General features: G+C 36.2%; 1 protein-coding gene across 1 annotated transcript in view; it reads right to left on the bottom strand.

The window, feature by feature from the left end:
* The window catches only part of vopp1b (VOPP1 WW domain binding protein b), a 47,624-nt gene that overhangs the window by 20,506 nt on the left and 14,254 nt on the right, over nucleotides 1-12,864 (bottom strand). Inside the window, exon 2 of the mRNA XM_051098214.1 lies at nucleotides 9,699-9,757. Within this exon, the coding sequence (XP_050954171.1) occupies nucleotides 9,699-9,757 (59 nt within the window). The remainder of the gene's footprint in view (nucleotides 1-9,698; nucleotides 9,758-12,864) is intronic.

Genomic DNA, 12,864 nt, shown 5'->3' with positions numbered 1-12,864 from the left:
AAGAAGGGTCTTATCTAGCGAAATGATCTGTCATTTTTTAGAAAAATAAAAATTTGTATACTTTTTATGCACAAAAGCTTGTGTAGCACAGGCTCTGGGATGCGTGTTCACGATGCTACGAATTAGTGATGGGTCTTTTTTGAACGATTCTTTTGTTTTGAACGAATCTTTAATGTGACTTGGGAAAAATGAGTCATCTCGGGGAGTGATTCTGTTTCGAGTCTTCAGGGTTTTTTTTTCTTATTGGACTGTCACATGATGAATGAACGACTCAAACCCGAAAACTTGTCAGATAAGAGGTGAGGTGAGCTAATCATAGACTAAAGACCCAGATAAACAATGAATGAATCTTCTCTGTTTCTTATAGCGTTATAGTTTTGTCTTGTTTGTAGTGTGATCAATGTTTGTGTAAGCAGTAGATGTGTTAGGGAAGTAACACGGAACATTTTAATTATATTTTGCTAAAATGAATGAAACGACTTGAAAAGAGATTTGTTCATTTTGCTGAATGAGACTCAAAGGTCCGATTCATCACTACTACGAATCACATGTAAGTTCATCGTCTGTGTACTGAGTATGGTGAAAAACTCCATCTTATTCTCTCCTACAACTTGAGAGGAGGACATCGTACCTTTTTGCACTTACTTGCACTTTCTTAGTCTTTGCGCGTTCGCTTTGTAAACACTGGGTCTGTAGTTCAGCGTGACCTTTCGACGTGATTCAATAGTATGTAGTGCCGTGAACGCGCATCTCAGAGCCTGAGCTACACAAGCTTTTGTGCTTAAAAGTATACAAAAAAAATTTTCCGAACAAAACGGCCGATCGTTTCGCTAGATGAGACCCTTCTTCCTCGGCTGGGATCGTTTAGAGCCTTTGAAGCTGCATTTAAACTACATTTTGGAAGTTCGAAGTCCATCATATGAAGAAAAATCCTGAAATGTTTTCCTCAAAAACCACAATTTCTTTACGACTGAAGAAAGAAAGACATGAACATCTTGGATCACAAGGGGGTGACTACATTATCTGTAAATTGTTGTTATGGAAGTGGACTTCTCCTTTAAGAAAGATTTTCAGTGAAAAGCACCTTAAGTTTATTTATTGATTTTTATTTTTTATTTTTTGACCCCTCTTAAAAACCTATTATAATGCATCTTGGTGCTTCATTGTTGTTCTGGAGCTCCCATTTTCAGCTCCCTTCACTTGAATTGCACTTTAAAAATTCATGAATGCTCTTCAAAATATAAACTTCAACAGAATGTTCTTACTAACGTTCAATTTTGGTTGAACTTTCCCTTCAAAACTTAAATAAAATAAGAAAAACAGTTATCATTAAAAAAAAAGTTAATACAAAATTACATTTTATATCACCCAAAGTGTGTTTACAAAACTTATACTTCAAATCCTAAAGTTCAATCAGATCAAAAATAATGAATAATGCTTGTGCTCATCTGACCTGTTTATTCATCAGGCTTAAACACAGTCAGACAATGTTTTATCTTGTTTGCCACACTGTAACATAAAATCCTATTCCTGCGACCCATCGGCATGCTGGGTAAACACTACTGCCACAATGGATGCTGAAGCAGATAATTAGCCATTGATGATGACCTTTCAACAGAACATCTGTAATTAAAGGTCCTAATTACCAGCACACATTAAAAGTCACTGGCCTTTGATTTAACGAGCAGAACCGTCCGCATTGAGCTCCTGATATTTACAGCAAGACTTCGCTCAGTGAGGTGTAAGAAACTCTAACAAAAGTCACAGTGCTTTAGAAATTAGTAGAAATAATATACAATATACAATATTAATAATAATGATGTCACTTCTTCAGCTCACAACAGCAAACACTCTGACTGTCAATACTGAAAACACACAGTCCATCCTGTATCAAATCACACAGAGAACAGTCTGCTCTAAACTCCTCCAGCACAGCCTGTTCTTGTTTGGCAGAACAACCTAATAGTCCGTTTATGAACAAACTCAATGACCTCGACCTGATTGCGGCAGCTTTAGATTTTATCCCTTTTATTCCCAGAAAGACCGTTCATGAGGTGCTTTACTAACTCAAGCTCAAGTCAAGTTTTGATAGTGCAGAGCAGTGGAGAGCTGACAGTCAAACAGCTCATGTAGAGAACTAGTCAATGGACCCATGTCCCATTCTTCAGCTTCACATAACTGATCCAGCGGATGAGCTGAGCTGAGCCTCAAGGACGACATTCTGCTTCAATTGTTAAAGGAGAAGTCCACTTCCAGAACAACAATTCACAAATAATGTACTCACCCCCTTGTCATCCAAGATGTTCATGACTTTCTGTCTTCAGTCATAAAGAAATTATGGTTTTTGAGGAAAACATTTCAGCATTTTTCTCCATATAATTGACTTCAACTGTGCCTCCGATTTTGACCTTCCAAAATGTAGTTTAAATGCAGCTTCAAAGGCTCTAAACGATCTCAGCCAAGGAAGAAGGGTCTTACCTAGCGAAACGATCGTCATTTTTTTCGGAAAATAAAAATGTGTATACTTTTTAAGCACAAAAGCTGGTGTAGCACAGGCTCTGGGATGCGCGTTCACGTACTACTGAATCAGGTCGAAAGGTCACGCTGAACTACAGACCCAGTGTTTACAAAGCAAACACGCAAAAACTAAGAAAGTACAAGTAAGTCAAACGCTGTTTACAAACAAAAAGCTACAACGATGTCGGACGATTCTGAAGTTGTAGGAGAAAACAACATGGAGTTTTTCAACATACTCTACCTTTTTGAGCCGGAGTACACAGACGATGAACTTAGACGTGATTCGTAGTAGTGATGGGAAGTTCGGATCATTTTACCGACTCGGACCTTTGAGTCTCATTCAGCAAAATGAAGAAATCTCTTTTGGAGTCATTTCGTTCATTTTAGCAAAATATAATTAAACTGTTCTGTGTTACTTCCCTAACACATCTACTGCTTACACAAACGTTGATCACACTACAAACAAGACAAAACTGTAATGCTATAAGAAACAGAAAAGATTCATTCATTGTTTACCTGGGTCTTTAGTCTATGATTAGCTCACCTCACCTCTTATCTGACAAGTTTTCAGGTTTGAGTCGTTCGTTCATCATGTGACAGCCCAATAAGATGAACGAACAACTCAAAAAACAGGTGAACTAATTCCAGTACAGAACCTAATAGGATGTTGCGCATGCACGACTGAACGAATCACTAACCCGAGACGACTTGTTCTTCTTGAGTCACATTAAAGATTCGTTCAAAATGAACGACCCATCACCCTTCTTCCTCGGCTGGGATCGTTTAGAGCCTTTGAAGCTGCATTTAAACTACATTTTGGAAGTTCAAATCGGGGCACCATATCAGTCCATTATATGGAGAAAAATCCTGAAATGTTTTCCTCAAAAAAAATAATTTCTTTTTGACTGCAGACAGAAAGACATGAACATCTTGGATGACAGTGGGGTGAGTAAATTATTTGTGAATTGTTGTTCTCGAAGTGGACTTCTCCTTTAAGAGCGGTCGAGGTGGACGAGTCCAGTGAAGGGCAGAGAGAGTGTTTGTCTGGACTATGCAAACAACACATCTGTTACGATTCAATAATACACGATAATATTTGACAACATTTAACACATTATTAAACTGTATTGCAGTTAGTGAATAAGATGCTGGATTTTGTGCTGAATTACTAAGTAATCAGTTTAGTGCATTCCCCAATTTAATATCATCAACAGCAAGTCTAAATATGTGGAATATATCACTTCCATGTTGATAAGATTGTCTATGTGACATGCAAGACCGTGTCTAGGCACACTGAAAGTCTTTATAAATTATAAAAGAAGGTTGTATCAATATTTACAGCCGTTCAAAGAAAACTTATGATCTATATTTAAAAAGTGACATGCACCAAATAAGCCATGTGATAAATAAAAGATGACAGACCACACAACAGCAACTGAAACAGGCTGCACGAAATATAAAATACAAGAAACAGCATTATGAGCTCTGAGTTAATTCTATGAAAAGACACCCTCAATGTGCTGATAAATACAGCTACATTACTCTCTAATGTGAAGAGCGGCTCATATATGACAGTGATTTGTGCCGGGATGCTCACAGCAAGCCTGCGGACGCTCGAACGGAGCCGTAGCAGATCAGAGAAGGGTTGCTGCAAGCGTTTAATCTTTCAGGAGGGGTGGAGACAGTGACAGAAAGCTGAATCATCACAAACACCACAGTCCTCTCGCCACGATTAGCCTGTAAACATTTACAGTTTGGGAGGAAATAAATCCACTGCCTTAAAAACATCACTGCCGCAAAGAAAGAAGTACTTTGAAGTTTAATAGACTTAAGGAGAACGTCCATAATTTACTTTAGAAAGCAACTTAATCAAGGGATTATTAAGATTTCTGTAAATGTGCCAGTATTAGCCAACTGACTTACTTTCAACTGTGGATAGAAAGTAAAATCCCATAAAAACAAAGTATTATGTTTTCAGTAATGGAAGACAAAAGAAAACATTCAGCACAACATTCATGCTGCTCAACAAAAATGAAAAATAAAGCAACAAGCCCCAAGAAGACATGGTTTACAGTGAATTTATAACAGCTATGACTTTAACCATAGTAAAACAAGTAAACCATGACTTCACATGCTTCTATAAAATGTTTATTCCATTTTATAGTAAGGTTTCACAAAATAAAACAGAGCAAATAAAGAATAATCGTATTAATAAAAACATTATTCTTCTACCAAACAATGTAGTTCCTCAGAAACGGTTGTGGTTGCAACACAGTTGTTGCAGAGCAACACACAAACGTAAACAAAGGTGTATGTTTGTAATTTACAACAGCTTAGAATACGGCTCAACCAATCAGAATCAAGGGCTAGAACTATCCATTTTATAATGAAGCAATATGCCCAAAGAAGCCGTGATTTACAGTGAATTTAGAACATTTTAAGGGGCGCTGTTAAAGCCCCGGTCAGACTACACGATTTTAGCCCAGTTTTGTGGGGATTCGACAATGGGCACCGGGATGCAAGATTTGATCGTTTCATCTCATGTAGTGTGTCATAGTGCACGACATGTCTGTGATGCTTCATGACGTCAACACAGAAAGACTAGCTTGTTTCATTTTTTTTCCCGTCGTACACGACAAGTTCCGTCACATCTGTGACATAGCAGCACAGAAACGCCTTCGTACGTGCTTTCAAACGAGCCGAAACGAAAGAGAGACAGTGGTACATTTACAATGGAGGAAATGGTCGTGAAGCTACAGCAACAATACTCTGCATTTATGATGAGGGACTACTACAACAGAATGAAAAAAAAATGTTAAATACTAAAAAAAAACATAAATAAACTGTTTCCTCAGTTCTCTTTGACAGTCAAGAAGTTGGCAAAAGATTTAGTTTTGAAATGAAATAAAAATATTTTGGATTTTGGAAGGCCTGTTGACTGTTGCCGTTTATCTAAAAGGTGATTTTGGAAGCTCACTGGAAGACCGTTTGTTTCTTATTAATTTGGTTCCACTGTGTTTGCTGGTTTTTAGTTTGTTTTTTTTTTTGTTTTTTTAATGATTAAACCTTGTGAAATTTTTACAATTTTACATTAGGCCTATACCATGATGTTTTTTATTTGTTTTGCTAAAAATGAATCATTCTATGTTTAGTATAAGTGAGTTTGTCTTACAGTTTTGTTGTTGTCCATTCAATTGACGCTGAATTGACGCTAATTCGAAAGTGAAAGTAAAATTTGCACAGGCGTTTACAAGCTATTTACAAGCGCAGAAAAGGGTGGAAAAGAGGGAATACTCAACATACCACCCCCGACCCCTCCCTCGGTGATACCGGTATTACTGGTGTTGTCACACGCCGATTAACCGGTCACATCCCTAGTTTTCTTTCTTTTTTGGGCTTTTCTGGTTACAAGACAGGGCAAAACATGGTGTTAGCTAGCTATTGTTTGTTTACGCTCATAGCACAGTCTGTCTAGTCCTGCTGTATCGACGACAGCATACACGTTGTTACTGACGGCATGCAATGAATGGTCAGGTAGCATCGTGCAGTCTGACATGTTTCTTGTTCACGACACGAGTCATAATTGCATAATCTGACATAGTGACTGTTATAACCGACCAAAAAATTATGTAGTCTAACCGGGGCTTAAAACCCCCCTTAGCTGTTATAAATTCACTATAACCCACGGCTTCACGGGGCTTATTGCTTTTAAAAAACGGTTATTCCATATACATAGTAAGGTTTCACAAAATGAAACGGAGCAAATAAAAAAGTCTCTGTAAAAAGTCTCTGGTAATAATGTTGTAAATAAAGTTTCTTGCACAGGCTGATTGTTTAGCTTCATAAGACCTCAATATATCATCAGGAGCCACAGGGATTAATATAATGTTCCCTGATATGTTTTTTTTTTTTATCCTGTTAAAGGGCCGGTAGACATTGACTTGCATTTTAGGAATCACTAAGGCTCACAGTTTCAGCTAAAAATATTCTTTACTGTGAAGAAAAAGTCACCTACATTTTAGATGGCCTGAGGGTGAGTAAATTAACAGCACATTTTAATTTCTGGTTGAACTATTTTCTTTAATCTGAGTTCATACACAACACAATAATCTGAGCTCTGACAAGGGTCAGAGAGAGAAACCTCAAGATGCAGTTTTACCTCTGTGTTCATTCAAAGGTGTCAACCATTCAATAGAAAACGAGCTTCCAGTGCAGAAGAACCAGAGGCGAAAATTTCAAAATTCAGGCCCAATTTCTGTGTGTCAGGGTCTTGGCTTAGGTTGTGTGATGGGTCTGCTATCTCACACGGATTCCATCACTGCTCCAGCATTTCCCACTTCGCCCAACTCCTGCTTTATCTTCACCGCACAATGCAAAGGCATGCAATCACGTCCTCAAATGAACACTACTGCAGGTATTACAGCAGGACACATTCAGAGATAAAAGAAGGCCAACAGGATGTTCAGTCTGGCGCAAATCCTTCGACTTCTTACGAACAGAAAGAAACATGCAGCATTATAATTGGAGGCCTGCCGACGAACTCGGACTCCCAATGGGAAGCAACATCAGCCCAGAGCTTTTAAAGTGACAGCTCCTCAAAAATCACACATTTACCATCATTCTGTCATTGTTCCAAACCCATATGACTTTCTTATAGCTGCTCTTTTACATGCAAGTACAATAAATGGAACTGAAGCCTTTGAGCTTTAAAAAGAACACAAAACAAGTGCTCTAAATCCATTCAAATAATTTTTTAGGAATTTGTGAAAATGATTACATTTGTTATAATTCATTTAATTAATAATTATTAGTATTATTTGTTTTATTAATTTATTTGAACAATACCCAATCTTACAAATGAAAAAAAAAGAAACACATTTTGCATAACATTTTAAAAAGCTTAAAAACAGCTTAAAGCAGCTTTAAAAGTCAACCAGCTCAATTATTGTGCCTTGAACCCCAAAATGGGGTGCATTTTACCACAAATACCATACTTCTGTCATTGAAAGTTTTAGTTCTTCAGTTACTGAGTTTTTAATGCTATCACGTGGATTAGAGGAAAATAAAAAGGGCTTAAGCCCTGTTGTACTCTACACATTAAATCAATATTATTTGTAATTTCTCTTTATTTTACCTTCTGTAGATCACAGATTCTTATAAACAAATTAGAGCTGCAAAATGATTAGTCGCAATTAACTGATTCAACATAAACGTTTGTTTACATACTATGTGTGTGTACTGTGTGTATTTATTATAAATACACACACATACATGTATATATTAAGAAAAAAATGTTAGATTTATATGTAAAATATTTATATTTATATAGAAATATAAATTATATACTGTACAAGTGTTTACACACTGTGCAAACACATATATTTTACATATATACATATTTTTTTAAATATATTTTTATATATTTTTTAAAATACATAATACATATATACATATAATACATATATATTTTTTAAATATATACATATGTGTGTGTATATATACACATAATAAATATACATAACACACCCAACCATTATTTTGAATTGATTAATCGTTTCGTAGCTCTACAATAAATCATTCAATAAATGCATCCGTTTGAAGAATCCTTCCTCTATCTCTCGATTCTCTGACTGGAATCTGGTCCATATTTTGCCTCCTCAATTCAGCTGAAATATGAACAGTAGTGAGGCTTCACCACACCGTAAATTATAGAATATTTTCTCTGTATACAAAATGATCAGTTACTGGTATCGGAGATAAATTATAGAATTTCACTCTCTGCAGCTTTCATTGGTGGGCATTTTGATTTTGTATTCTGGCTAAATAGAAACAGTTTATATTTTTGGGTAAACGAAGCAGATATAACCATCTGTTCTCATCAGAAATCACCTGACATTTTTCTTGTTTTTTGTGGTTTGTGTAGAAAGATAAAAATAGCCTAAGAGTGTCTTTTCAAAGCGCTGCTGTGACGAGGTCACTCAGATGGAAACACCGTTTCATTTAACTCACCTCCGGCAGCCTTGAGCGTGTGTCAGTGCATGTGAAGATCTGAACGCGACTGTCAGAGACGCTATCATCTATCTGTGAGTCTGTTCAAAACACTGCTGTTACTGGTAACTCAAACTAAACTTAGTAGTTGAAAAACTGAAAAAATCTAAACATCAGACGAAAAACTTAAAATGTTGCTCTTGCATCTGAGTGAAATTAAATAAAGTATTACAATGACAAAGTAGTAAAGTACTAAAATTACAAAAAAAAAAAAACTAAACAAAAAAGAAAAAAAGACAATATAATAGTACATAAACAACAATAGTATAAAATAAGATAACATTTTGGAGAGCAGCAGGCACATAGGTATTTTGACAGGTATATATACAGCAAACAAATACAGAAAATAAATAAAATATACATGAAAAATAGAAATAATTTATTTTGACTACTAATGCATGAAAAATATGTGTGCAGATATTTAGGAACTTTGCTAAATTCACATACAAAAATAACCAAACCGACAAACAAAAAACACTACAGACAGTTATTCTACCGTGTCAGAATGACTGTTTTTGTTTCAGACTTTGTGACTCCACCTACTGCCAATTTACACAATATCATTTCAACAACCCGGGTTGCCAGCTGGTGGAACCCAGCAAACAAACTGGATCAGAGATTGCATATTCTACCCAACTGAAAAAGCCCTGGCATATGAACAAGCAGATAAATCAACTTACAGCTTACGTACAGCTAATCAACTTACAGTGGGAGGCTTGCTGCCATTGTTGATTGTGCTCATCCAATATTTTAAACCTGGACAGCAGCACCCATTTCAACACCATGCTGTCAACATTACATACTGCAACTTCAAACCGCTGTACAAACACTGGCACAGAAAGACTTTAGGGTACTTAAATCTTTAATGTACCTTACAGTTACAATACCTACTTGTTACCTTTTCAACCATAAGCACACGCAGTGTTAATGAACCGAGCTAATGGCAGATTTGAGATTTAATGTCAGATTGCCTTGAGTCAAGCAAGTGAGGCTAATCACAACAGCACATCAAACACGTAATGACATCCGAGAGTTAACGCATGCTGATTGTGCTGAGTGAATGTTAGACCTAATAAAACAAGACACACAAAGCACTGTTTTGAACAGTGTCTGAGAAACGTGACTGTACTTACATGAAATAGATGGGATATCCTCCTTCAAAATACCAGCAGTACTTCTTTGCTTCTATGCACTGCAAAAAGAGAACACATTTAATGGAAAATTAAATTCAGAAATAGGATACATGTTACAAAAAATTATTTTTAAAAAGATTATTATTTTAATAAAATTTTCCACATCCAGGGTAAATCAACTACATATACATATTTTTTGCATCCTGAGTTGAAGTGGCTCTTCTGAACACTAAAATCACACTTAAAAACGTCTCAATGTCATTGTATTAGATACAAAATATCAAACCAGGTGGTGTCTGCAATTATTCAAATAAGACAATAACATTAAGACAGACAAAGCACAGGCTGTGCACTATAAATCTGTGCGCTAATGTCATCTGAGCTCTCAGGAAGAACTAAAAGAAGTTCCTCTGGCTTATGAGGTCATGGATTCAAGAGGGCAGCAGCTCTTCACAAACAGCACAAACAAAACAAACCGCAGATAAACAAGCTCAAGAGTCGATCGCTCGCTCATGTCCTAACAGCCATTACAGTTTGAGGACATATCATGAGATTTCTTTTCTAGATACAGAGCAATTCAGCTACCATTTAATATAGATTTTTTGGAACATTAAGAAATACAAAGAAAAAAAATGAGTGCCATCCACAGTATTTGTATCGTTGTAGAATATTCCACTTTTTCCATCACTTTGTTGTATGTTGACTCAGTTGAGACTTGGTAGACATTTTGCAAAGAATATGTAAAAGAGGCACTGAGGACTCCAAAAAACTTGATGATGAAACCTTTGGGAAACATGAGGAATTGTATGCATTTTATAATGTTGGGCACTTTTGGCAACCACAAACGCTTCAGTAACCATACAGCAACATCCAAACAACCAAACACAAACTGACTTCTCCACAATCAAGCAGCGGTCATACCAGCTATGTTTCCATCTCTCTGTTTTTATGCACATTTTGAAGTATTGCATCATAAACAAGTGATGGAAACACCAAAATTAGAAAAAAAAATCCCTTAATTTGAAAAACGTTTTTATGCTCAATTGAGGTGGTTTTTGAATTGTGCGACAAAGGGTTAATGCGAATAATGGGAAATGGAAATGCATTTTGCGAATTAATTCCTCCACACGCACCAAAAAAATCATGTGACTGCGTTATGGGACGGGATAACTTGACTAACTAGCAGAATGATCTCATTGCACAGCATGTTGTTATGGTCATTCTGAAATGCCTGAGCAAAGTCTGCCATCAAAGTATTTCTGTATAATTGCCTCCCAGAACTGTCTTACAAGACTGCGTTCCCAAACAGCTGGCATCCACCTCTCTCAGAATCACAAGTAATTTAATATATGTGAAAATTATTATATTTAGTGGCTTCTCCTACTTTTCTTAGTGATATTTAGTGCCAGTTTATCAGGAAGTGATGATTTTGTTCTCTTTGATTTGTTGGATGGAAACAGTGCTTATTCGCACAAGTTTTAAGCAATATTCCAATTTTGTGCACAAAGTAAATTCGCAACTTTGGATGGAAACCCATGACTGCATGAATATAATGTATGTGCAATGTAAATAATGTAAAAAAAAATTTATTTAAAGTGCAGTGCTACACTGTGTAATCCTAAAAATGGTTGATTTCACTGCAATATAAAAGACACAAAAAGAGGTTAAAAGAGGTTATAAACATTAAAGCTTTTTCAACATTATTTATTGTGTATTATCATAATTAGCAGACTGCTGTCTCTGTGAATCTCTGAGGTGCAGCTCCGTTTAGCTCCTGTTTGTTTGGCATCACTTGCTGAAAGCTCAGGGCTTTAGATGGAGTTTCATCAAAGTGAGTGGGTGAAGAGTCGCTCATGAACAGCAGACTCCCGTATCCCATTACACTGGACTCATTCATCCATTTTGACAGACCAGAGCACAGCCTGACAGTTCAATAATCAATACAGCTCAGCCACTGTCAAATGCTACCATCAGGGCATCTTCACCACAGACAGAGGCATTCAGACTTCAGCCACACCATTAAAACAATGTATGTCTGCTGGAGATTCTCTCAACATCCAGTCAGAGCAACGACAGCAGGGTCATTCCGTGTCAAATCAACCAAATTTCAAAAAACTTCCCCAGCTCAAATTTCTGATTGTGCTAATATTTTCTCTGAGGAAAGATAGACATGTATAGTGATGAAAGCCAAAATATTAAATGTCATGGATTAATATTTACTGAGTAATCCACTATTTTGTAGAGGGGGGTCAAAATGGCAATTTTCACCTGAATTTCAGTCTCAAGTTACAGAGGGGTAAAAATGACTTCAGAAAGATGGTAATGTTATTTTCACACAGAGATTAGTAGCCCTATTAGTAAAATCTGATGACTTTATCAATCTTTGTTGCATTATGTGCCAGTGGTGACCACTCAAAAATGGGGAATGTAAATTAAGTGTGAGAGATGTTACAAGATACAACTCTAATTTCAGAATTATTTCTTCTTCAGACATTGTTCTTTAAATAAAACAAGCATCAGCTGCATACAAAGCAACCAACATTCGGTTTTCGACCACTGAAAATGCGTAACATTCAACAATCTGGATCTCATTGAGATCCCCATATCTCAGAGACTGAATGATGTAAGGCTGTGAAAATTAAGATTCCAAAAGAAAAGTTTATTAACAGCTAGAATCTAAAATCATATTGCAATATCTTTATTACTTCTTGAGTTATAGGCACGCAAACCTTGGAAAAAGAACATTTATGGCACTCAGACAGGTGTGTTCAATGCAGTTGTCTTGACAGAAAGACAGATACATCTCTAGTTTCAAGATTATTTGTTCTTCAGACATTCCTCTTTAAAAGAAAAGAGGTATCTTTTTTTTTTTTTTTTTTTTTTTTTTAACTGAACCACATTTGGTTTTTGACCACTGAAAAAGCGTACATTTTAATGATTTACTCCTAGAGCCATATTGATATTTCAATATCTCTGGAACGGAATCTCACAGGGCATTAAAAATAAAAATGGCAAAAGGAAAGTTTGTTAAGACCCAATGTCTAAAAAGACGTCAAGATATCTTTAACACTTCTTGAGTTACAGGCATGCAAACTTTAGAGAAAAACTTGAAAAGTGCTGTTTCCCCATTTTTGAATGGTCACCATTGGCACATAATGCAACAAAG

Source organism: Labeo rohita, chromosome 24, assembly GCF_022985175.1.
Source record: "Labeo rohita strain BAU-BD-2019 chromosome 24, IGBB_LRoh.1.0, whole genome shotgun sequence".
In the NCBI taxonomy this organism is placed as follows: Eukaryota; Metazoa; Chordata; class Actinopteri; order Cypriniformes; family Cyprinidae; genus Labeo; species Labeo rohita.
This window is presented reverse-complemented; position numbering and strand designations above follow the sequence as displayed.